This window comes from Encephalitozoon cuniculi, chromosome IX (genome assembly GCF_000091225.2).
Source record: "Encephalitozoon cuniculi GB-M1 chromosome IX, complete sequence".
Classification (NCBI taxonomy): domain Eukaryota; kingdom Fungi; phylum Microsporidia; family Unikaryonidae; genus Encephalitozoon; species Encephalitozoon cuniculi.
The window spans coordinates 227,131-251,002 of NC_003238.2; the positions used below are offsets into that span (position 1 = coordinate 227,131).

A 23,872-nucleotide genomic window follows, 5' to 3' on the forward strand; every position below is an offset into this window, starting at 1 on the left:
CGTGAAAAAGCAATTTTGCCATAAAACCTTCCATCACCCTTAAATAAAGTCTATTGCGCTTCTATCAAACCTCTCTACCTCCATTTCTAGCTTGTTCCGGATGGCACTTTCCTTGTTTCTTTCATTCAACAGCTCATTGTTCCTGATCTTCAGAACATTATACATCCTCTCCAGCTCTTCTATACTCCTTTTGATTTCTTCGGTCCGCGTTTCATCCAGCTGAAGCTCCCTGTTACCTACATCATACTCCTCATCATATTTCTTTATTCTGTCAGAGAATATCTTCTCCTCATCTTCGAGAAGCGCCAGTTTGGATCTTTGGTCGTCTATCATCTTTGAAAGCTTCAGAAGCTCGTTCCTAGATAACCTTATGAGGGCCAGGGTCCTCCCTCTTTGGACTTCAACCTCCTTTATGTTAATCTGCAGGTTTCTCAGATGATTTTTCTTGGTGTGAAGCCTCGACATCATCCCGTCCTTCATCTTCTGTGTGTCTTGGATCTTCTCAGCAACTTGGTCTATGTCCTGTAGAAGTTTGTCGATGCTGCTCTGTAGCATGCTTTCCTTCTGCTTGCTCTGCGCCATCTTCAAGATAATAAATGACTTCCTTGCCCTTGCCTCATCAGACAGGTTCCTATTCCCGCCCATACCAAACCCCATTCTGTCTTCTAGTGGAGCCTCTGTGTATCCAGGAGCTCCCGTAAAAGAATCTCCAGTACCCCCAAATGAAAATGGAATATACTTCCCTTGGTTAGAGTCATATGGCGTTAAAAGGTTCTCTGGGTCATAGCTTTGCATGGAGGGCCTTTCGTACATGTTCCTGCCTTGGATCTGCTGATCATCCCCATTAAATAGACTCCTGGTATGCAAGGGATTCAGTAGGGAGCTCTCTTGGTAGCCTCTTCCTATTTCTGGGACTGGATCTTCCACTTGTAGATTCTGTGTCGGCCTTCCGGTATATTCAGGTTTGGAAGGACTTGGTCGTAAGTGGGTCTCTCGTCCATTTGTCTTATTGTCATCATTCGTTTTCGCAAACAGTTTAGCTTCGCCTTGGCTTCCTCTGTCGTATGCCGAGGAAGCGTTTTCATCATCTCCAACAATTCTTTTTGTCCCCTTGCTATTGGAGAGTAGCACTGTATCCCTACTGTTCTTTATAGTGCCTCCAAGAACATTCATTACCTTTCTAGCTATGTCTGGATCTCGATTCTGTTTATCGGTAACACCAAGATCGTCAACGACAACTATTTTGGAGATACACAGCTGCATCAGAACCATTATTGCTATCATCTTTGTTTATTTCTTTGTACCGTCTTGTTGTTTTAATTCCTTTGTTTCATAACAAGATTCAAGGCCTTGGGCTTTAGATAGGCAAGAGGCCAAATCTAAGTGTGGGTAAATGAAGATGTATTGGGAAAACCCTCAAAATGACAGGAGTAGATCTAGAGGACATTCTGAAAGTATACGAGAGGCGTGGGGAGGCTCTGAACATAGAAAAGGCGGCAAATGGAACAAGGCATATTTCCAAATGTGTTATGGATGTTCCTGTAGCCTTGCTCAACTATCCGGAGGTAAGGCATCTTCGCTTTTTAGCAAAAGAAAAGATAAGCCAGATTATAAATGAAATGAGGAGTCAGAGGGGCGAGGGAGATACAGATTCTGAAAGGACAGCAGAGTGGATATCGGTCATGAGGAATATCAGAAAGGTTCACTCTGCAATCGTAGGATATGAGTCTGCCCGTATAGCATATTCTAAGAAAATCAGCATAATCTGTGCCAGAGAGTTGAGGAGAGGGCTTTCAAAAACATCTAGAACCAATCCTATACTTAAGTCGAAGAGGATCTACAGAGAGCTGTATGGACATATAAAAAAGACCGAAAGAAACATGAAGGATAGGTTCAAGAAGGCAGAAAAGGAGGAGATGGAAAGAAAGAAGAGGGAGATGGAGGAGAGGGAGGAACTAAGACAGAAGAGGAAGTTTGAATATCTCCTGAGTCAGACAGAGCTCTTTTCTCACTTCATATTGAAAAAGAATAGATGCGGTCTTTCTTCTGCAGAGGAGGCTGAAAGAAAGGAAATAGGAGCGGGGGAATATAACGGGATGAAGGGTTATGAGGCGGCTATGCTCCAGAAAGAGAGGTTGAGGGAGTTTGGAGCAGAGAGGTCGACAAAGAAGTTCAAGGAGGGGGGAGAGGTAGGGGAGACGACGACTCGATATGTGCCCCAGCCGAGTATCTTAAAGTGCACTTTGAAGGAGTACCAGCTGAGAGGACTAAACTGGCTTGTCAGTCTGTATGATAAAGGAATCAATGGGATTCTTGCAGACGACATGGGATTAGGAAAAACAGTTCAGTCGATTTCATTATTGGCCCACCTTTATGAAACGGAAGAGGTCCCTGGGCCGTTTCTTGTTGTAACCATTTCATCGACACTAGACAACTGGGCTCAAGAGTTTGCAAGGTTTCTCCCTAGCTTCAGAGTGTGCCGCTTTTCTGGATCTCCAAGCGAAAGGAAGGAGCTGAAAAAGCGATTCAAAAATTCTGATGTTGTCATCACGACATATCAAACTGCTGTTAGTGATGAGAAGATGTTAAAAAAGATCAAATGGCAATACATGATTCTCGACGAAGCACAGGCTATTAAGAGCAGCATGTCGCGAAGATGGAAGACTCTCCTGAGCTTTAAGGCAAGAAACAGACTTCTTCTGACGGGAACGCCGATACAAAACTCCATGCAAGAGCTATGGGCTCTCCTTCATTTTATAATGCCTACTCTGTTTGACTCTCTCAATGAGTTCAGCGACTGGTTCAGTAAGGAGATAGAAACATCGGCAATAATGAAGAAGACGGTTGATGAGAAGTCTCTGCAGAGGCTTCATGCCATTCTAAAGCCATTTATGCTTAGAAGACACAAATCAGATGTTATCCATGAGCTGGGCCAGAAGACGCAGATTGATTTGTACTGCGATCTAAGCTACAGACAAAAAGTGTTGTACAAGGAGATCACCAGATCCTGCTCAAGCATGGAAATGGAGAACCTACTCATGCAGCTGAAAAAGGTCTGCAATCATCCGGACTTGTTCAAGAAGCTGGAGCCTAGATGCGGATTGAGCCTCGAAGTCAGCGATGGGATAGGCGATGTTGTTTCTTTTGGAAGAAGTAAGATGGACATTAAGATTCCCAGCCTTGTTGCTAAGGATGCACTTGAGATGTTCCGTAAGAAAGAATATGAAATGATAGAGAGGATTAATGGATTGCGAAGGATTGTTAATGGAGAAGGACCAAACGCCTGGTACCTTCGGGGTAGCTTGGACTTCAAGTATGGTGGCTATGTCTTTAGAAGTGTTGAGGAGGCTGGTAAGGCTGTGTTGAGAAACATGGGGAATCCAGAGTCCTCGCTGCTGGAAAGCATGAGAAGAGTGATTGACGAAGAAGCATATCGTCTGCAACGACATGTTTATTGTATAAGTCCGGTTGTAGCAACGGCGCCTAGACTGATTTCAAATGAAGCAGATCTTCCAGAGATAGATCTGGAGAATAGGCACATTCCGCTAAATACGACCATTTATGTTCCCCCATTAAATACGTTTATCAGTGATAGTGGAAAACTGGTCGTTTTGGATGAGCTGCTACCAAAACTCAAAGCAGAGGGACACCGGTTGCTGATGTACTTTCAGATGACAAGAATGATAGATCTTATAGAGGATTACCTTGTGAGGAAAGGATACACATATCTAAGGCTCGACGGAAGTCTGAAGGCTTCTGCCCGTGCAGAGGTGATCAGAGATTGGCAAGCAAGCGACAAGTTTATCTTCCTGCTGAGTACACGTGCCGGGGGGCTAGGAATCAACCTTACTGCAGCAGATACGGTTGTTTTCTACGACAGCGACTGGAATCCTACTGCAGACCAGCAGGCAATGGATAGGGCACACAGGCTAGGTCAGACGAGAGATGTAACAGTATATAGACTCATCACAAGGGGAACGGTTGAAGAAAAAGTTCTGGAGAGTGCCAATAGGAAGGACGAGATACAGAAGATGGTCATTCATGGAAATATATTTGAAGGAGAGAACTTTTGAAATAAATGATTATATTACATGCCAAGCGTCGACGGATCTATTTGTTCCTCTGGAGCCAATTGTACCTGTGGCCCCATCCAAGCACACGACACCCAATAGAACTAGTTTTTATGTAGGTAGCTCCTTTTTATAAAAATAATGATATATCAATGAATTTGAAGAGGGGAACCTGAATGGAATTCCTGGACAGTTTGATTCTCGGATCCAACACCCCTAGGTATGCCGACGAGGCGCTTTTTCCATCGAGAACTTATAAAAAGCTGATATGTAATAGGAAGCATTGCAATACCACGTGTGCCTCGAAAACCCTTGCAGAGTTTGAATTCTGGGCCTATTTTCTCTCAGAAAAGAAGCCTAACAGAAGGGAGGTAAGAAAGAAAATCCATACAATAAGTAAGGACTTAAGGTTCTCGATATGGGCCAAATGCAGCGGGTCCAGAGAGAGACATATGGAGCTAAAGCCAGTAGGGCCTCATGATCCTGCTAAAGCTCCAGACACTAAGGACGGGGTAAATGATCATGGAAGATTAGACGATAGGGACCTAGTGAGGTTTATATTGGACATGTGCAGAAGTACAGAAGATTGCAGTCAAGAAGCTATATTCAACATCCTCAAAAACCTAGAGAGAGATTTCCCCATAATATCCAACCATGAGCTGCTTGCATTGTTTATAATGCATGTTTTGGAGCTTCCATATGCTTCACCGCAGACCGTGTACTGCCTTATCTACTCATTAATGAAATCCCACAACTTCTGCAGTATATTTTCTGAGAGCAAAAAGAGTGATGAGCCTGCAGAAGACAACGATACTGATGGAGACATCGTAAATAAAGCAGATCCCGGGTTCTGGAAAGCTCTTATATCCGAGCACTCTTCTGTACTTGACCAGATGATCGACCTCCTGCTTTGTTATGAAGGGGCTGACATAGCATCTGTTCCGTTATTTCTCCGTGAGCAAACTGGAGGCGATAATCTTGAGGAGTGGGTTAGGTTCATGTCGATGAGATCTAATTTGGAAAGACTAGGAAGTGTTTTCGAGAGCAACAAGTTATCAGGACCTGTTGAGGTGGACAGAAGAGAGGAAACATACTTTGATTTCCTAGTTATCCAGAATGAAGCCATAAAAGCTCAGGAGACGATGAGGATGGAGGTTAGCGAGAGATTAAATTCTCTTCAAGAAGAAAGAGACGAGCTATATGCGCAAAAAGCCAATCTTGTGGAGGCATGCTCATCCTTGGAATCTGATCTCAAGGAGTACCAGGAAAAGTATGTTAAGAAGGTCGAAACTATGCTTCATGACGCTGAAGATAGATGCAAGAAGTACGAGAGAGAAAACACTGAGCTTAAGGAAAGACTGCATGAAAATGAGTATAAATGACTGGCCACAAGGATTAAATTGTATAGAGACACCTGTTTTATCTTTGCTTATTTGAAACAGTACAGCCACTTATATTGTCAAAAATACTCCCCTTAGGTTTGATGCACATTAAGCAAATAAGGCTAAAAAACTTCAGAAGCTTTAGAGATGAGGTAGTGGTTCCACTATCAGAGCACACCAATATCATTGTCGGGCGGAACGGGAGTGGAAAAAGCAGTATTGTTTCTGCGGTCCACTTTGTACTCTGTGGAGAAAAGCACAGTTGTGAGTCGAGGACGGGACTTATCCACGAAGGAAGTAGGGCTATGGAGGAAGAGGGCAGCGTTGAGATAGTGTTTTGCGATGGACTGCAGGAGGCTGGGAGCGGGAGAGAATTTTCTGTCAAGAGGACTGTAAGTGTTAAGAAAGATGAGTACATGGTGGACAATAGAATTGTATCGAGGGACGAGCTAGTAGGGTTACTTCAAACCAATGGATTTGCAGTTGGCAGTCCATACTTCGTTGTCTTGCAGGAAGAAGTATCTGAGCTTGCTGTTGTTGATGACAGGAGGAGATACGAGTTGATGAAGAACGTTGCCGGTGTGTCTGGGTATGAAAAGGATAGGGAAAGTAGTATGTCTATACTTGAGGAAACTAAGCAGAGCGAAAAGAAGATCGAGTTACTATTGGAGAGGGTTGAGGATAAGCTAAGAGGACTTGAAAGTGATAAGAAGGAAGCAGAATTGTGTGAGGAGTTGGAAAAGGAGAAGCGGAGGCTTGAGTATGGATATATTGAGAGGGAGGTCAGGGAGATTAATGGGGAGATTTTTAGGATTGAGGAGCTTGTATCTAGCGACCCTGAGGAAGTCTCAGAGGAGAGTGGAGATTTCGGATGTGAGATTGGCGAAATAGAGAACAAACTAACAAACCTTATTAACAGAAGAAAGGAGCTGCATGTCAATGAAAAGTATAAAGATAAGGAGCCTGAAATTAAAGATGAGATGAAAAAGATTGAAAAGAAAAGAAGTGATTTGCAGGATACCCAGAAGGTTGAGAGAGAGCGTCTTGTGAAGCTTAGGGATGAGGAGCGGGAGAATTTTGTAAGATCCGGCTATATAAAGTATCTAACGGGATTCCTAGAGACGTTGGGGAGTAGAAATATAAAGGCTGGAGAAATAGAAACAGCAAAGAGCATTTTGAAGGAAAAACTGGAAAAGCTGAGAGCGCTCAATAGTTCTGGAAGACATGAGGCCGAAAATGCCGAAGAAACAAGAGATCTTGAAGAGTTAATTGAAAGAAGAAAACATCTCTGGAGAGAAGAGAAGAGACTGAGGCTTTTAGATGCATCGATAGAAGAAATGGTCAAGTCTCAAGAAAACAGATTGATGGCTATGGGGAATATTGGGTTGGATGTGCATAGCCAAATCAAATGCGAAGAGGGGGTGCTAGGATACGTATATGACCTGATAAGCGTACCTAATGAGTTAGTTAATGCATTTGAAGCGGTTGTGGGAAATGCCTTATTCAATATAGTTGTCTCGAATGAAGAGGTGGCATCGAAGGTACTTAAGAAGATGAAGGATTTGAGGTTCCGGATAACACTTATGCCACTTAGTAGAATCAAGTACAGGGAGTCCGAGGAAGTAAAGGATCCGGATGTTATTTCGCTGACATCACAACTAAGGTGTGGCCAACAGTATAAAGCTCTTCTCAGATGCGTTGTAAAGGATTTCTATCTTTGCTCTGACCTGAAACAGGCACTTTATTCGTCGAAGAAGTATGAGATCAATACAGTTACTCTTTCTGGAGAGATAGTAACTAGGGATGGGCCGATTTCTGGGGGATATGAGAAGAGAAACGCGGTTTTCCAGGAGTATAAAAAGATCAGTAGGGAGGCAAGGAAAGTAAAAGGCGAGATAAGTAGGGTGCAGCATGAGCTTGGAAAAATAGGCAAGGAGATTGAAGAAGCGAAAATGAGCAGGGAGAAGGGAAGCGATGGATCCAGATATAACGAAAGTCTAAAGTCGGTTGTTTTGTTTCTTCAGGAGAAGATAAGGATACTGGAGGAAGCTAGCAAGGGAAACCTTGACATTAACAAAATTAGTGTAAAGCTCCGAAGATTAAGAGAAGAGGAGAAAGATCTCCGGCTCAAAAGCATCTGGACTGGAAACGAGATCAGGAAGGTTGAGATAAGAGTAGGAGAAGCAGAAATTGGAATTAAAAAGCTGAATGATAGTAGCAGGCGCCTTGAGTCGGAGTTGGAAAAGTCCAAAATGTATGGGGAGGCGATGGAGATTGAGGCAAAGATTTTGGAGCTTAAGGATAAGAAAAGAGCTGCAAGGGAGATGATGTTTAATGAGGAAAACGCGGGATTATTTGCAAAGCCCAAGAAGATAAATATCGAGATGGAAAAGCTGGTGAGAAGGAAGCATATGCTGATAAACAAAAGAAGCGAGCTTTGCGAAAGAATAGGGGTTTCGGATTTCAGAAACCTAGAGAGACTGTATCCTGACAAAAAGAAAGAGGAGATAATGAACGAGATGGCCAGAATTAATGAAAGAACCAGAGGGCTTTCGGTGGTTAATCGGGCGGCAATATCCCAGTGGGAGAACTATATGGAACAAAGAGATTCCATGAAGAGGAGATTGGAGGATTTGAAGTGCGATAAAAGACGAATACTTGATTTTATAGCAGAGCTAGACTCTAAGAAAGAAGATACAATGAAAAATGCCATATCCTTAGTAAAAGAGGGGTTTTCTGAGCTCTATTCAAGGCTTACGGATGGTGGTACGGCGGAGCTCTATTCATATGAGAATGGAATAGGGATCAAGATTGGAGAAAATATCAGTGCAAATCTTCTCAGCGGCGGTCAAAAGGCTGTGGTAGCTTTGTGCCTGATATTTAGTATGCAAAGGGTAAGTCCATCTCCATTGTACGTACTTGACGAGATTGATGCCAATCTGGATGTCCAGAGCAGAGAAAGGGTTTCTATGCTGATAAAGGAGATGAGCACGAGCTGCGGAAATCAGTTTATAATAACAACCTTTAGAAAAGAACTGCTGAGCTGCGGAAGCAAATACCTCAGCGTCGAGTTTGAGGAAAAAAGAAGCCGTGTCAAGGAGATAGAAATGGTTACAGCTTACAGGTTTCTTGATGAGGATGCAGGCGAAAGCTAAAAGCTCCTTCAGCTCTGCTCTTTTCTTGGAAAGGAATGCCATTCCCTTAACTAGATGGGAAATGGGAAGGAGTTTGTTTCTCCACTTGACTTGGCAAAGAGGCTGAGATCTAATGTGTATGATCCTTCGGAGACGCTTTTGTCTCTGGAATGCTTAGGAAAGCCGCTCACCATAGACAGAACCCAAGTAAGGCTAATAAGGAGGCTTTCAAAGTTTCTTTACTGTCTTTCTGTAGACAAGGAAATACTTGTTTCTCTGGTGTTCAACCCGGAGGCCATTGATACATTCATGGACTTCAACAAAATAACTATGCATAGAATGCATAACGGAATTTATTACTGCGTTGATGTCCAGCAGTGAATAGCTAGTAAATGTTTAACCATGTTTTTCTGTATGAATGCTTTTCCACAAAATCGTTTAGGCCCTAATGCTAAGAGAGCTTGTCGACGAAGATGACTTCTGCAGAAAGCTGAGGATGTCCAAGGAGGAAAACTGCAAGACCGGTTTCTACTGGCTCTTTTATACTTTAATTCACGACCCGTCTCTGGAGATTTTGGAGAGTCTTCTTTCTAACTACACACTGCAGGATGTTATAAACGGCCTCAAGCATCTCATTAAGTTTAAGTTCGATAGGCTGACCAAGAATGTCTGTGCAAACATTCTGCTCATAGTTAGGATGATGCTGGACTACGAAGAAAATATAGACACGCTGATCATAAATCTTTTAAGGCACCACTTAGTGGACGAGGTGTATTCTATGTACAAAGACAAACCAAAGTACTTCAGCAATCATTCAAACAGCTTGGTATTTCTGGTGTTCTTTTGTGCCCAGAGCAGTTCGAGGAGAGGTGTTTTTGGGGATTCGAGTCTTAGCTCGCGTGACTTCATGTTCATGCGTGTAAAGGAGATGCTCCAAAGCCCAAATTCCGAAGAGTACAAGGAAAAAAGAATGAAGAGAAAAGCCATCCATGTAAGCCCGGAATATCCAGCATTTCCGTTCGCGTCCTATTTTTCCTCCAGGCAGCTTTTGACAGCCCTGTTTACGCCTACGCCTTTGAATATCCTGTCTTCCCAGCTCTCTGCCGACTTGGAGATGAATGTTATGTTCATTTTGGAGCATGAGGAGAACTTTGGCTTTCATCTAGATCTTCTCTTCAAAAACTACATAAGGAATGAGGATGATGCATGCAGAGTTCTAAGGTTTATAGTGAACATTCCGTGTCCCTTGAACATCGGAAGGGTGGTCAATTCGCTTTTGGATAGATATCCCGCATCGTATGTTGCGTTGGTGTACGACATACTGTTCTGGAACCAGAAGGAAAGGCTAAATGGAAATTTGATAGAATATCTTAGGGGAGACAACAACAAGATTGTGGCAAAACTGACCTTCTTGCAGGAGGAGTGGGAGCCGCTGAGACTGGCGGTGGAAAGTATTAAAAGGAAGCAGGAGCAGACGGTAGAGAACCTAGCCAGGACGATCCACAATCTTAATTTCAATAGGTATTTTGGGTTGGTCAAAGAAATGGAGAAGTGGGGGACACCCGTGATTCCAAAAGAGATGTACGATAGAATTATAGCAGAGTCGTCTGAATGGGACGGATATGCCCAGGTTTATCTGTGGAAAATAATTGGGTTTCAAAAGATCTATCTAGGACTTGAAGTCGATGCTCCCAAAAAAATAGAAAGCCTAGAAGCGCTTGAGGGCCTTGAAATTGTCAGGAATCTTTCAGGTCTTAAAAAAAGGCAATAGGCCGCTTTTTGTCAAACTCTACCATGTGTTTGGTTTATTTTTCAGCATTTCAGCCAGACTGCTTCTGTACTTCCTAACTTCGATCATATGCTTCTTCAGAAGGAGCACGTCATCAATTTTTAGGTTTTTTAGGCAGAGGAGATATTTCAGTCTTATAATGTTCAATTGTTCATCGATGAGATTCATCATTGACTTTATCTTTAAAACAGCCCATTCGTTCGCCATTTTAATTCGTATTTTCAGTTTTATGTTATTGAGCATGATCTTTTCTTCACGACGGGTAGGCTTCAGAGAAAATATTCTTCTAACCAGTTTCTCTAACGAGCAGTCTGCAGGAATGCCAAGAAGTCTAAGACGTCTGGCTTCAGCAAGATCCCCCAGTTTTCTCGAGTCTCTTATTCTCCTCCATGCTTCGGCGTATTCGACGACAATGGAGATTTTGAAATCTATTGGAGGAGGATGAAGCTTATAGAAGCATGCCTCACACAACAAGTCCTTGGCACCTATCGCTTCATAACACAGAGAGCAATTCGCTGATCTCGATTGTCTACTGATATAATCAAAAATTAGGGAATTTCGGAACTGCTGTTCTTTTACTTTTGCGCTTCTTAGAGTCCTGAATGCATTAGTCCAGTTGATAATCATACCCTCTGCGAAAAGACTCTTGTATTCGAGTTTTTACTTCTTATGCATTCCAAGATAGAAACTGTTTCAGGGGAGCATTACGGTGTTAGAGAATTGAAAGAATTTGATTGAAACCACTTTAATCAGTCTTCTTGCTGCTTTCAATTACATCTTTTTTGTTGAATTCGCTTTCGGCCACGGTCTTCACAGCGTCTGTTGCCTTCTTCACAGCATGCTCAATCCCACCCTCTTCCCTGTACCATTTCTCTGGAATGCGTGCCAGTATGTTGTCGTAGATGATTATCCCGCCTCTAAATTTCAGGGGACCTGCCCACAGTAGGAAGAAGAACTTCATGGTGTACCATAACGGAATAAAGCTAATGATGGCGCCAGAATAGGCATCAAGAGACGTTAGAATCCCAAAGACCATCCAAAACACCAGCATATGCTTCGCTTCGTCCTTTTTTGGGTTGACCTGCCTCAATATAACAAGGGTCTCCTGAAGGGGAACGATTATTCCGACGGTAGATGTTATTAGTGGACCGAGAGATGTTGCCATGATAATTACCAAACAGAAGAAGCTTATTCCAAGCAGAGCATACTCCTTCCTGATGTTCATGCGCTTCTCAATGGCATCCAGAATGGGAATCTTTTCGGCTTGTTTCCGCAAACAATCCATTTTGGGGTCTATTTTCAAACAAACATATAGGGATTTTGAAGTTTATTGCTGTTTGGGTACAAACATTACTAAGCGTTTTTCTTAAGGCCTAGTGGTAATGACTGCTCACTCCACAACACACAGCTTTTTTATGGAAATGGCTGTCAAGGAAGCGATGAGGGCATTTGATGCACTAGAAGTCCCGGTGGGATGTGTTGTCGTCAGGAATGGCATTGTGGTGTCTAAATCTCACAACATGACAAATGCCAACAAATCACCACTAGATCACGCTGAGGTTATCTCTATTAGAGATGCAGACTGCTCAAATAGCACATTCTACGTGACCTGTGAACCGTGCATCATGTGCATGGGAATACTAGGAAGATTGAAGGGGGTGGAGGTGTACTATGGATGCAGGAATGAAGTCTTTGGAAGCGAAACAGTATGTGGGATTGGGATAAAAAGTACATATCTGCCAGACAGTCGGTGCTTTGAGATACTCCAAAGGTTCTATACCAGAGAAAACGTATTTGCTCCCGACGAGAGGCGGAAGCTAAAGAACCACCAGTGATAAGGAAAATTTATATACCGCCTATCTTATTGACTTTAGTATGGATAGTAAGCTTTCTGACGGTAGATACCTGGGACATATGAACGAGTCTGAGGAAGCCTCTGTGTATGAGGGTAAGGTTACGGTCGGATCAGAGATGAACTTGTCGCTCCTGTTGTCGTCTCCAAAGAAGTAGGAAGCCTCCGCATCAAGTTTCGATACAATTTCGTTTATCTGAACGCAGTTCAAGATAGAGCACTCGTCCAGAATCGAGTCTGCTGTTGCACGAGACTCAACGAGATTAATAAGCCTTATTATCGACGTGGTATGCGACAGATTAAACATCCCTTCCAGATAATTTATGCTTCTGCAGAACTTATCTATCTCGTTTATGTTATAATTTATCTGAACGCCCCTGTTAAAAGAAAGAAAATTCCTTTTAACCAGGATCTCGTTGAAAACAGAGACGTTGATGGTCTTCAGAAGGTAGTTGACAGACTCCATAACATATGGGTCTGGAATGTAGTAGTAAGACATCTGATGGTAGAAGTATTCCAGAAGGCGTATAAGTTTTGAGATGTGGGGAGGTTTGAATATTCTTTTGAAGTATCCCTCGCTACACTTGAATTTTGATAGCTGCTGATGCTCCAATACTGCATGCGGTAGAACCTCGAGGAGGGAACTTCTCTGAAGTTCGCAAAGATGCTTGAACAGGATGGATACAAGGCCTTTGACTTCGTCTATGCTCCCGATTCCTTGCCTACGGAGGATACCTTCATATTCAATCAGATTGGACAATATAAAGGAAACCTTGTGTATGTTCCTTTCAAACATGTGCAGTTTGAGACTAACTTCGCCTACCATGCAAATAGAACTTTCCACAACATCTCTTCCAAGCTTATTTACAGCGTAGAATGCAGAATGGGCAAGGCTCAGGATCTCAGACTTTGGCACCTCATCACTAGAAAACGTGGGAACAAATTCCAGATATAGCTGGACTAAGCAGCTAAACACATTGTATGAGTTTGTAAACGATATGCTTATGTGCGAGTCGTCATCATCCTTTTCAGAGAGGCGCCTCTCCAGGTCTTCGACCTTTGCCTTGTACTTCTCAAGCTCTAGCTCAACCATGTTCTTTTTCTTTAAAGCCTCGCTCTGAAATCTATACTTTAGTTCGAGAGATCTGCAATTTCTACAGGGTGCCTCACAGAATTTCTTGTACTGCTCGATCTTTAGCTCTAAGTCTCGTATGATTTCGGCATAACTTCTCTGCTCTTCACGACTTTCTGCCAAGCTGTGTGACTCCTCGGTACTAAAATCCCGTTGTATCGGGAGCTCCATAGAGCTGTTGTCTATCAGGGCAGGTCCAGAGTCCATGGGCTTGGTTACAAACGTGATGCTTTGCTTCTTGCTAAGAACACGCCCATCTAGATAGCTTCTCAATGCACGCCTGATGTTTCTAAAACACTCGTCGTAGAACATAAGTCTACGCATCTCTAAAATTTTCAGACTCTCGTTATTCATGAAGTATCTAGTTTCTCCCTTTTCTATGCTAACAACCTCAAATAAAGTGGGTCCAAGAATTCTGTATCGGCTTTCGAACTCGTCCTTTGCTATCTCTTGCGGAAAACACTGCTTGCTTATTCTTATCGTTTCCAGAATCCCACATTCAGCAAGCTGCTTTGATACAAGCTGTCTATCGAATATTCTTGGCCTCCTATGGGAGTTGGGCCTTATGCACTTAATGTACTTTGCCTGTGTCTCGTTTATGGAGCTGAGCAGCTTGTTCATAGAGTCTTTGAAGTATTTCACCAGATCCTCCTTGCTTTCCTCATCAGCAATAAGGGGGTTCTTGAATATCCTCAGGTTTCCTTTCTCCCTATTCTTGTCTAAAAATGACCTAAGGTCATACTCCACATCTCCTGCATAGTGAGACACAACTATCTTGTCGCCAGCCTTAGTTCTAATCCTCCCGTTTAAGTAGTTTTTTATCTTCACACTCAGGTTCTTGACATTCCCCCATGCGTTGAAGCTCTCTTCGCTTATCAGGTCCATAAGCCCGCAAGGCTTTTCAAAGTCGAGGATACATTGGTTGTTGTCGAAACACTCAACATCGCTCCACTCAATCCCTTCTTCTTTGTACATTTTTTGCTTGTCTCTGAAAATCTTCTTGATGAAGTCGTTCTGTATTTTCTCATTGGTCCAGTTTATGCAAAGCTGGTCAAGTCCATTGCTCTCGAAGATTTCAAACCCAAATATATCAAGGACCGAGATAGAGTGTTCTCCGCTTCCGCCCAGGCAGTTGTTTATAGATGCCGTAATGTAGTTGAACACGTTTGAGTACAGCAGCCTGGCCATAGAGTTCCTTATTGTGATGGCTTGCTTCAAAGTGTTGAAGACCTCGATCGTTTCTCCCTTGACCTGAATGGAAAATTTGACAAGAGACTCTTCAAATGTATCCTCTTGAATACCATGGAGCTTGCAAAACTCCGTAAAGTACTCGTTTCTCACAGCTTTCAGAATTCCATCGCTATTGAACTGGATAGACCCCAGATACAAAATTCCTAAGAGGCAATCCTCAATCGCCTTTAGACTGCATATTCCTATGCTTTTCATTGCAGAACATGTTGTTTCATATTCTTCGGATAGTCGTATGAGGCCTTCTTTGTTTCCTGCAAGACTTGAGGTGTCAATGAAGTCATTCTTTAGGCTCAGGCCCTTGGAAGCACAGAATTGGTAAAATATGTGGAAATTTTTCTCTCCAAGCTCATGATGTGTTACTCTGCTCTTTTCAAGAAGATAGGTTTCAAACTTAGCTCCCGTTATCTTTCCGTCAAACATCAGCTTAATCCTCTTTCCAAACCTTGAGCTGTTATCATTAAGGGCCGTCTGGGCATTTCCAAAGGCTTCTAAAATGGTATTTGCTGCTGTTATGCCCTTTTCAATGGAAGTACTGCTTGCAGTTCCCTCCAGCAGATACTTTATAACTAGTTTCGCATTTTCGGTTTTTCCAGACCCTGACTCTCCGCTTATTACAATGGTTTGATTTCCATGCACAAGTAGGTCCTGGTGCGATGCTTCTGCCACGTCGTAAACATGAGGATGGCTGTAGGAAGAGCATGACTGCATAGTCTCTCCGCCGCAGGAACCTATATTTTCATATGGATTAAGAGCCAAAAACACCAGACCAGATTTGGTATAAATCTTCCCTGAGGCGTATCTCTTCTCAAGTATGTCAACAACAGCGTTCTCATTCAGATTACTCAGCTCGCACAGATCATCATTCTCCATCCTGGGCTGTAGAGGCCTCTTCTTTTGTTTTCCAAGGAACCAATTATCTTGAGAAAGGCAGTGATTCAAGACGCATACCTCAAGTCATTCGAGAACCAGTAAAATATAACTCAGCTCTAAACCATTTAATAGGGTGGCAGCAGTAACCAACAAGCAAATCGCTTGACTCCATCAAGGCACTTTGGGAACATGTTTGACCACCACTGTCAACTTCTTTTCAAAGTACAAAAGACTGCACAATAAGTCATCATCATTCTCAAATGTTACGAGCGAATCCTTATCCTTGATGTAGAGAGAAAACTCGTCATAGTGATCTAAGCTTATGAAGTCGAGATTCTGAGACGGAAGAAAGTGCCCTCCTATCCTCCTAATCACATTTTTTTTAAGGTCTGTAAAGGATGTGCTTACAAGAGGAACAAGAAACTTCAGATCAGCAAACTCCACAAGTGCTAAGCCTATTACATCGTTTTCATTCAGGATGCTTCCCAGTCTCTTGGCCTTGAAGATACGGAACACCTTTCTTCTCTCGTCTGATGTACATGGTATTTTCACTCTTGACCCGTTTTTCAGCCCGAACTTCAGGCCTTCTCTATTTTTCTCTACTCTCAAGATGCTTTCATAAGGAATTTCTCCGGCTTTCCTGTCTTTATAGAAAATCACGAATCTATCGGGATAAAAGGATGTAGAATACTCAAGAGTCTTTGATCTAAACTTGTATCTGCTCTGGATACTTGCTAGTACGTTACCGCTGCTTTCAGAGATCATCTTAGTTTTTTCAAACTCTGCCGTTTTCAATAGTAATTGCAAAACTACCAGTTTCAACTTGATCAGGAATAAAACAGTAGGAGTGGAAAGCTCGGATGCACTCCAGAATATACCGCCAAATATCAAGAGTTCCCTCCAACATCGAATATAATCTAGGAGTCTGAAAAGGGAGGCATGGTCGACAAAGTAAAAGCATTTCTTCCGTCTCCTAGGTCACTGGAATCGGTAGCGCCGGCTAAGAAAAGAGTCAGGAGAAAAGAGCGTCCTTCCAAATGCCGCTTATCAAAATCCATCTACGAAGAAACTGACCTTTCGAGGCTTACGCCCAGGCAAAGAATACTCCATCAAAAATACCAGGAGAACAAAAATGGCGTAACAAGTTTCTTTCTTCTGTCAAACAACATTTCCGCCAAAGAGCATGATGGTGGTATAAAAGAGAGCAAAGAGGAAAAGGCTGCTGGCAAACTTGTCCATGGAGACATAGGAAGATTCGACCATATATCTGATTTAAGAGACGAAATGGATGTCCGCGATTCCCAAACAGCCAATCGCTTTCTAGTTGTAACCAGTGACTTGGACACCAGCGAGTGTAAGAATTCCAGGGGAGAATCTGTTTCATCCGAAAGCGATGGCGAAACAATAGAGGCAACAGAGGTAGAGTCGCCGTTCGACAATGAGGTTTCTAGAAGTGCCGTCCGACAGGACTGTGGAGTTTGTATAGAATGCTTTAGGGATGCAGTACAAGTATATCATGCCCTAGAAGAGATAGGAAATGTACATAAATGTAGGTTACAGAAGTTGATAATACTTCACAAGTATAGGATACGACAGAACTTCAAGAAGCAGTTGTGTTTCAGTGCAATCAGCAAAGAAGAGACCGTGTTTGTAAGAGCATTGGGGAAGCTCGAATGCTGCACACAAGATCATGCAAATGGCAAGTCATCGGAAGCTTCAATGAAGTAAAACTGTTTATTTATTTGCCTATTTCTTTTTCCTCAAACTCAATGACACTTTCAATTTCCTGAACTATAGGACCTTCTTCTAGCCGTGCAACTCTTGTTATCTCAAGACTCTTCTCATATTTATCTGAGGAGTTGTCAAACAACTGGCCCTTGATCGGGCAAAACATAGATATCAGAAGCATATCAAGTATTAGTCTGGTACCCAGGCTCAGGCTCTGCTGAATCTGATAGTGCAGGTCGGTCATCTCAAATGGAATCGCGACCGTGTTTATGGTATAAGTAAGGAACCCATGAAGCATAAGGCAAAAGCTCAGTAGATTCGTACTATCAAGGGATTTGTACTCAGATAGAAAGCTGTGCTTTGTCCGAAGAATTAGAAGAAGCGTCACGGAGAGATATACTTCACTTCCAAGGAAAAATGATTCTATGAAGACCGCCGTCTTTTCTCCCATCAGCCTTGATCTACTGTAGTAGTAATACAAAAGAGCAGGCGCTCTTAAGACCGCATATATCTTGGAAAACGTAACGACAGATGTGTTAAACATGGATTTGGCTACAAACGTCCTGGTGCCACTTGTACTAGTCTTAAATATGTCAAAAGATCTATCTCCCCCGTTGAAGACTGAATATGCGCAAGGCCCCCATAGTCCAATCAAAAGAAATACCGAAGACATCCTCAAAACTCTCGATGCAACGAGGGAAATGTTCAGAATGTATACTAGGTCGATCTTAAAGGCCTTGTATCTCATGAAATGGCTTGCACTCAGTCCTCCAACAAGCTCTATCATTGCCTTGTCTATCTCGAGTCTGGTGCTGAGGTATGCAACAATACACACATAAACACTAGAGAAAAATATTGAGGCCAGGGCAAAAAGAGACCCAAGACTCCTTAGTTTTCCCTTAAATATATTGTAGCTGGGCGTGATACTTCTCGTTGTTCTCCAGACTGCAAACATTAGAAGTAGCAAGGAAAATACTGCTTCATTTGTATAAGAAAGAATCTTTGGATCATATGCAAAGCCACCTTCTTCCATTTATTTACATCGGCTGCATGACTTTAAACTTTGATGTTTCAGAACTAAAACCACGTGTTGAATTCGAAGCTACGCTCTGGAAGACTACTCTTGTTTTCTTTTGTAATCTATATTCTTTACATAAATTTTATCTTTAGGGATTTACCGCCTTCCAAAGGGGATGAGCCGAGAAAACAGATGCATTCTTTACGGTATGAAGTTCTGTAAAATAAGTGCATATTGATAGAAGACGTGTCGCAAAGAATGCTCAGGGTAGGTCCATAATAAAAGAAAAGAATACCGGGAAAGTAATAAATGCTGTACCATACGAGAAAGTAAACCTCTTGTAATGGGCCATGGCAGAAAACATAAAAAATCCTGAAAGTCCAGTCCATTACTGAAAGGACTGAATGATGTAGACTTGAGACCTCCCAACACGGAGTAGATCATCATAGAGAGTCTTTCACTTATCTATACAAAAGATCAATGAATAATGGATACATATCGAAATTGTTGTAAGACAGAGGATGAAGACTTCTCTCTACCTGAGTTCTGTTGGTTGATTGGATAATTTACCTTTTTAGGCATTCAGGCTTTTTTGGGACACACTATTATAAATATGGTGAAATGGATTCCATTAATATCAAACCATTCTAAGAAAAAAGTGAAAAGGAACGCCATTATGTGTAAGCGAGCCTGCCTTCGAACAATGAGGTTAACGTACACATATTTGCTTTGTTTGATGTGTTTTACGGCTCTCAGGTGGAAAATACAGTGCAGAAGCTATTTGAAAAAGCTGTGTTTCGTAAGCCGAATAGTTCAGAAATGAAGAAAATGAAGAAAAAAATTGGTGAGGCTACCAGCTTTCGTACAAATTAGATGTTTCCATTGATCTTTCATGGTGATAAACCAGTTTTACCGCCAACTACGAGATACTCGGAAATAGCAATCGGATTGCAGAACTAATCAATATGGTCTTTGAAGGGACTTTTCCAGGAAACTTTGATAGTAATACTAGCATATGGATGAGCTTGGGAGATGTCCTATCTATCAGGCAGAAGAATAGAAAATATATCAAGTGAGGTGCCTGAGAAAGAAAGAGAGAAACAGAGGAAAGCATTGAATGAAATAAAGAGCATGGGAAGACTCAGCAGACTAAGGAATGGAAGGATCAGACAATTAAGGCATAACAGATAGTGCAAATGATTCGTCGCATATACCTAGATTTTTATATCCAAAAAACATAAAGTTTGAAATAGTAGGGGACTCGAACGTGTTAAGATAGTGTGGGGAGATCTCAACAACACCAATAAGGTGATAAAAGCCCCTACCGTTATGCAGAAACCAAAGATGAGCTGACATGAGTTGCTGCAAATAAACAAGATGAAGATTTAATATACCTGATATTTTATTGTGATGGATAGGCAAGTTAAAGTCGAGCACTTGGATAGCAGATGGTTATTAATTGCACCACTTTTTTCCCTGCATATTTCTAAGGAAGGTCAGACATTTCCATGCTATAAACGCATACATAGATATAGCAAGGATGAGCATGATGATAAGGAGAACTATCCTCATCTTTGTGGTACGCGAAGAAGTACTTCTAGATGAGGAGGGCGTTGGACTTTGTCTATATCTGTACCCTTGACTTGAGTATTTTGGATTTACTATGATCGTTATTATCATCATTAGGTCAAAAAGCATGGTGTAATGGGTGTCTATGAGATGGACTGTTTCCATTGTGAGGTCATTGATTGTAGATACCAAGTCAACAGACCATACAACGAAAAAAGGAAGGATCACCGAGTAGATAGCTATGTCGCTTTCATTTCCCCATCCATTGATAGGAAGTACAATAATCGAAAGAATGGAGATAATAGCAAATGCGATGAGGAGAACGTTGAAAAAGTAGTAGAGTGCCTTGTGCAATGTGCCCTCAGGCTCGTAATTTGACTTCCAGTTGGTGTAGAGAAGAAAAAGATATTGGATTGCTGAGCATGAAAGCGGAAGGAGTATAATGGCAAATCTGAGTAAAGGATTCTTTTCGAAACGATCTTTGTCAAGGATGAGGTACGTGGCCATCGAGAATACAATTGACATAATGACGAGGATGTTGTAAGTTACCTCCCAGTATGACCGATTCGTAGCATGGTGCTGTTCATTAGCCTCGTGTGATTCTAAAATGTGTGTTGCGTTCATATGGGGCAAAGAAAAAATGTGTATAAAACCGATGTATCAGCGTAATTGACTCGATAGACAGATGATAGGATATGAGGGCGTTTAATGGATTTTTGCTATGGCGTGATATGGTATATGCTGTTGAGATTGCACACATTCATTGACATCTGTCTGATTGGTGGAATTAGTAGGAGTTTATTTATCAGAGAGAACAGAAGTTATCGATTCACTGACTGTGAGTGCTGGGAATTGCATTTGTGGAGAAAGGGAAGAGTTTGTGTGATTGCCGTGGACCGATAGGCGAATTTTGGGAACTGGTGAGGGATTGTGGGAGGAACAGAAAGAAGGAGGAGTAAGAATAAAGAAAAAGGCCTTGAAGGGAAAGGCAAGAAGAAGGGAGGTAAGAAGGGTGCAGGAGAGGTTAAGGAGGAGAGAGAGGAGAAGAAAGGTCCTGGAGGAGCAGGAGACTGTGTGGAGGTAGAAGTTCTGCTGGAAGAGATGGCAGTTAGAGGGATCCGATGCAAGCAGAAGAGATCGAAAGAAAAGGGTAAAGGGAATGGATACTGTTATGGGGTGCATCATCGGGTTCTCCGGTGGAAGAGTACTGAAAGGATCAAGTATGAGTTGGATGAGGGCTATGAGAAGAAGTGGAGGGGTAAGAGTGTGGAGGAGATCAAGGAGCAGAAGATGCTGCATGATATAGTGGGTGTCGTCTCACTCCTCAAGAGCCCAGATGCGAACAAGTTCTTCATGGATGCAGGAGAGCACACCAAGGGCGGGAGTTCTCGAGGCCGTCTGGTGGCGATTGGAGTTCTTGAGTGCGGAGGAAGGAAGGTGTCAGGAGTGGTGGAGGTTGGGACGTTCAAGGACCCTGGTGGATGCCCAGTTGTGTACCACCTGATGTTTCGTCCCACAGATCTCGAGGAGTTAGGGGGTGTTATGAGCCCAGAGTTTGTCAAGGCTAATGATATTGAGAAGATAGATGAGGATAAGGAATACCAAGATGAGAGTAAGTTTGTGTATCCTCCAGGAGTAACATTTGAAACAGTGAAGGCAGCTGATGTATTCCAAGTAGTGTGGAGGAATCCCTCTGACACCTCTGAGATTCTCCGTCGTCTCACGATTCATCGCAGGCCATGTGTGATCTGAGTGGTGTGATGTAATGTGATGATGAATAAAACAAATGGTATTATGCTTGTGTTCTGTTCTTCACTACGGCCTCTTTGACCTGTGGAGTTCCTCAGGTTGTTTAGTAGACATATGTGCGTTTATGCATGCTGATTGTGATGAGGGGTGAAATGAATGGTCTGTGTTGGCGTTAGAACATGTGATAGAATGAGGGTTGTTTATTAATCAGGCGTTGGTGAAAGGAAAGACTCTCTTTAGCTTATTAAGTAGACCAAAGTGATCATTTAGGATGTCCATAGATCCCCACATCATGAATGCGTAGATAAGAGCAGCAAGGGTAAGGATGAGGACAAGGATGGCCACTCTCCATGGTGCAGTAGGCAGAGTACTCTTTTCGGATGGGCTGTACTTCTCCCTGAGCAATCGTATCAGGATGAATACAGAAGATATGATTGCAGAGTAATAACAACACTCGGTTTCTTCGAGGGCAATGATAAGTACTAAACTTACTAGAGGGCATAGTAGGATCGGGATGTCGATAAGGACGTTGATACCGGTGTCTGTGAATCCAATCTGTCCTGGAACAAGGCGGCAGGAGGTGGAGAGGAGATAGGTGGGTGGGATGAAGAAAGAGGGAAGGACGATAGAAAAGAAGATTGATTCACTACTTTCCCATTTATCGAGGGTGAATGCAGTGATTGAAAGGATGGAGATGGCGGCGAATGCAAGAAGCAGGAGACTGAGGGTGTGGTAGAGTATGCTTTGCAGGATGCCTTCTGGTTTGTTATCTGACTTCCAGTTGGTGCGGAGTAAGGCATACTGTACCGCTGAGTATGAAAAGGGGAGGAGTAGTATAATGAATTTGAGGAAAGGACTCTTTTCAAAGCGATCTTTGGTGAAGATGAGGCACATGATGGCAGGGAATACAATTGAGACGAATGGAGCAATGCCGAGGATCTTCCTCCAGTGTCGCAGGTTTTCGGTGTGTTGCTTGTCAGTTCTGTGTATCTCTGGAACGTATGTGATGTTCATGTGGGGTAAAAGAAAAGTATGGATGAAATGGATATGCTGATATGATTGGGTGTGTGAGAATTAGTAGTAGGGACTTCGTTGTGAGTAGGATATGGCGTGTATTGTTGGGGGGACTGGGTTTGATGGCGGGGCTAGGGTCTGGGTGGTCTGTAGAGCTGGAAATGTTATGGGGAGAGAGGACTGGATGAGGCAGAGGCTCTAGGACTGTGGGTTGTATGAGGGGCGGTGTCTTTCTCTTGTTCGCTCCCTTGGGATTGTTGAGAGGGTGGAGCTTCTTTCGGTGGCGGATGTCGTGGAGAGTGCAGTGCCGTGGGGAGTGCTTCGGAGAGGGGATGCGGAGCGGATGGCCAACACACGGGTTAGGAGCTTTGAGTTTGCAGCTCTGGCGGCGTGCTGGGTGCTTTGCGGTGCGATGTGCCCGGTTACTCGCTGCCTGGGAGGCGGGGGTCTTGGGCGGTATGTCTGGTGTGTGGACGACTTTGGAAACTGCAAGACAACGGTTCTCGCGGAGGATGTGCAGGGTTTCTCGGGAGAAGGTGCGAGGTGTGCGGGAAGGCGCTTGGGATCTGCGGAAGGCTGTCGGATGTTCGGCAGGGGTCGGCGGCTCTGTTGCTGGAAGCTCTGGATTGCAGCAGGCGCTTTGTGGAGATTGTGGTGAAGGGCGCAAATGCATCTCGGGAGCTGGGAGTAGGGCGTGGGGGGCTTCCTGTGCTTTGCAAGGGCGTGGGGCGGGACCTCGGGAAGTAGGGCAGGCGGTGCAGTGCTGTCTATCCAGAGAGTGGCAGGGGCGGGCTTTGGACTCTCGGTGGGGTCCCGGATGATGGATGAGGTGTGTTTCCAATGGAAGCGAGGTCTTAATTGCGTCTATGGATAGAATTGGTTGGTGAGGTTAGGTGTCTCTCTGTCGGAATGGCTGGAGACTGCGGGGTGTGCAGGTATGTCCTTCCTGGCAAGGAGCTTGAGGTGGGTGAGATTCTTGATGGCTGATGGGAGGGCCCGGCGATTGGGATAGAGAGGCTGTGCGGCGGTGGAGGCAGCCGATCAAGACGGAAAAGGGCGATGCGGAGTATTTCTGTGGGTTTGGACAGGGAGGAGAGTGGAAGTGATGGCCTTTGCTTGGGGTTGGTTGTCCTTGCGACTCTCGCAGCGGGCTTTGTGGCAGGCTCTGATGTGTTGAGGTGCAGGGGATTTGGTCCTGCGACTTGGGATGTGGGCCTTTGGGTTGGGGCAAGGTTCTTGGCGATGTCCGGTCCCTGGGGAGGGGCGGATGGACAAGGGCCTGGTTTTTGGGAAGCGGCTTTTGAAGGAACCTTC

The 23,872-nt window shown here is 43.4% G+C and overlaps 17 protein-coding genes across 17 annotated transcripts; 8 read left to right on the forward strand and 9 right to left on the reverse strand.

Annotated features, from left to right (window-relative positions):
• Positions 1-39: 39 nt before the first annotated feature.
• On the reverse strand, positions 40-1,284 carry ECU09_1880 (uncharacterized protein; the record flags this gene model as incomplete). The annotated part of the gene is made up of 1 exon (NM_001415509.1): positions 40-1,284. The coding sequence occupies one exon, from the start codon at positions 1,282-1,284 to the stop codon at positions 40-42; it is 1,245 nt and encodes a 414-aa protein (NP_001402442.1).
• Positions 1,285-1,421: 137 nt separating this feature from the next.
• Positions 1,422-4,073, forward strand: ECU09_1890 (uncharacterized protein; the record flags this gene model as incomplete). The annotated part of the gene is made up of 1 exon (NM_001415510.1): positions 1,422-4,073. The coding sequence occupies one exon, from the start codon at positions 1,422-1,424 to the stop codon at positions 4,071-4,073; it is 2,652 nt and encodes an 883-aa protein (NP_001402443.1).
• A 173-nt stretch (positions 4,074-4,246) lies between these two features.
• On the forward strand, positions 4,247-5,452 carry ECU09_1900 (uncharacterized protein; the record flags this gene model as incomplete). The annotated part of the gene is made up of 1 exon (NM_001415511.1): positions 4,247-5,452. One exon carries the CDS (start codon positions 4,247-4,249, stop codon positions 5,450-5,452), a length of 1,206 nt encoding a protein of 401 aa, NP_001402444.1.
• Positions 5,453-5,553: 101 nt separating this feature from the next.
• Positions 5,554-8,607, forward strand: ECU09_1910 (uncharacterized protein; the record flags this gene model as incomplete). The annotated part of the gene is made up of 1 exon (NM_001415512.1): positions 5,554-8,607. One exon carries the CDS (start codon positions 5,554-5,556, stop codon positions 8,605-8,607), a length of 3,054 nt encoding a protein of 1,017 aa, NP_001402445.1.
• A 54-nt stretch (positions 8,608-8,661) lies between these two features.
• On the forward strand, positions 8,662-8,967 carry ECU09_1920 (uncharacterized protein; the record flags this gene model as incomplete). Its single annotated transcript, NM_001415513.1, has 1 exon — positions 8,662-8,967. The coding sequence occupies one exon, from the start codon at positions 8,662-8,664 to the stop codon at positions 8,965-8,967; it is 306 nt and encodes a 101-aa protein (NP_001402446.1).
• Positions 8,968-9,034: 67 nt separating this feature from the next.
• On the forward strand, positions 9,035-10,357 carry ECU09_1930 (uncharacterized protein; the record flags this gene model as incomplete). The annotated part of the gene is made up of 1 exon (NM_001415514.1): positions 9,035-10,357. The coding sequence occupies one exon, from the start codon at positions 9,035-9,037 to the stop codon at positions 10,355-10,357; it is 1,323 nt and encodes a 440-aa protein (NP_001402447.1).
• An 18-nt stretch (positions 10,358-10,375) lies between these two features.
• On the reverse strand, positions 10,376-11,002 carry ECU09_1940 (uncharacterized protein; the record flags this gene model as incomplete). The annotated part of the gene is made up of 1 exon (NM_001415515.1): positions 10,376-11,002. The coding sequence occupies one exon, from the start codon at positions 11,000-11,002 to the stop codon at positions 10,376-10,378; it is 627 nt and encodes a 208-aa protein (NP_001402448.1).
• A 118-nt stretch (positions 11,003-11,120) lies between these two features.
• On the reverse strand, positions 11,121-11,660 carry ECU09_1950 (membrane traffic protein; the record flags this gene model as incomplete). Its single annotated transcript, NM_001415516.1, has 1 exon — positions 11,121-11,660. One exon carries the CDS (start codon positions 11,658-11,660, stop codon positions 11,121-11,123), a length of 540 nt encoding a protein of 179 aa, NP_001402449.1.
• Positions 11,661-11,757: 97 nt separating this feature from the next.
• ECU09_1960 (uncharacterized protein) lies at positions 11,758-12,210 on the forward strand (the record flags this gene model as incomplete). The annotated part of the gene is made up of 1 exon (NM_001415517.1): positions 11,758-12,210. One exon carries the CDS (start codon positions 11,758-11,760, stop codon positions 12,208-12,210), a length of 453 nt encoding a protein of 150 aa, NP_001402450.1.
• Positions 12,211-12,231: 21 nt separating this feature from the next.
• Positions 12,232-15,480, reverse strand: ECU09_1970 (myosin heavy chain; the record flags this gene model as incomplete). The annotated part of the gene is made up of 1 exon (NM_001415518.1): positions 12,232-15,480. The coding sequence occupies one exon, from the start codon at positions 15,478-15,480 to the stop codon at positions 12,232-12,234; it is 3,249 nt and encodes a 1,082-aa protein (NP_001402451.1).
• Positions 15,481-15,651: 171 nt separating this feature from the next.
• Positions 15,652-16,245, reverse strand: ECU09_1980 (uncharacterized protein; the record flags this gene model as incomplete). The annotated part of the gene is made up of 1 exon (NM_001415519.1): positions 15,652-16,245. The coding sequence occupies one exon, from the start codon at positions 16,243-16,245 to the stop codon at positions 15,652-15,654; it is 594 nt and encodes a 197-aa protein (NP_001402452.1).
• A 174-nt stretch (positions 16,246-16,419) lies between these two features.
• On the forward strand, positions 16,420-17,208 carry ECU09_1990 (uncharacterized protein; the record flags this gene model as incomplete). The annotated part of the gene is made up of 1 exon (NM_001415520.1): positions 16,420-17,208. One exon carries the CDS (start codon positions 16,420-16,422, stop codon positions 17,206-17,208), a length of 789 nt encoding a protein of 262 aa, NP_001402453.1.
• Positions 17,209-17,218: 10 nt separating this feature from the next.
• ECU09_2000 (uncharacterized protein) lies at positions 17,219-18,241 on the reverse strand (the record flags this gene model as incomplete). Its single annotated transcript, NM_001415521.1, has 1 exon — positions 17,219-18,241. One exon carries the CDS (start codon positions 18,239-18,241, stop codon positions 17,219-17,221), a length of 1,023 nt encoding a protein of 340 aa, NP_001402454.1.
• Positions 18,242-19,681: 1,440 nt separating this feature from the next.
• ECU09_2010 (uncharacterized protein) lies at positions 19,682-20,419 on the reverse strand (the record flags this gene model as incomplete). The annotated part of the gene is made up of 1 exon (NM_001415522.1): positions 19,682-20,419. The coding sequence occupies one exon, from the start codon at positions 20,417-20,419 to the stop codon at positions 19,682-19,684; it is 738 nt and encodes a 245-aa protein (NP_001402455.1).
• Positions 20,420-21,148: 729 nt separating this feature from the next.
• ECU09_2020 (uncharacterized protein) lies at positions 21,149-21,547 on the forward strand (the record flags this gene model as incomplete). Its single annotated transcript, NM_001415523.1, has 1 exon — positions 21,149-21,547. One exon carries the CDS (start codon positions 21,149-21,151, stop codon positions 21,545-21,547), a length of 399 nt encoding a protein of 132 aa, NP_001402456.1.
• Positions 21,548-21,751: 204 nt separating this feature from the next.
• On the reverse strand, positions 21,752-22,558 carry ECU09_2030 (uncharacterized protein; the record flags this gene model as incomplete). The annotated part of the gene is made up of 1 exon (NM_001415524.1): positions 21,752-22,558. The coding sequence occupies one exon, from the start codon at positions 22,556-22,558 to the stop codon at positions 21,752-21,754; it is 807 nt and encodes a 268-aa protein (NP_001402457.1).
• Positions 22,521-23,231, reverse strand: ECU09_2040 (uncharacterized protein; the record flags this gene model as incomplete). Its single annotated transcript, NM_001415525.1, has 1 exon — positions 22,521-23,231. One exon carries the CDS (start codon positions 23,229-23,231, stop codon positions 22,521-22,523), a length of 711 nt encoding a protein of 236 aa, NP_001402458.1.
• Between the last annotated feature and the right edge of the window lie 641 nt (positions 23,232-23,872).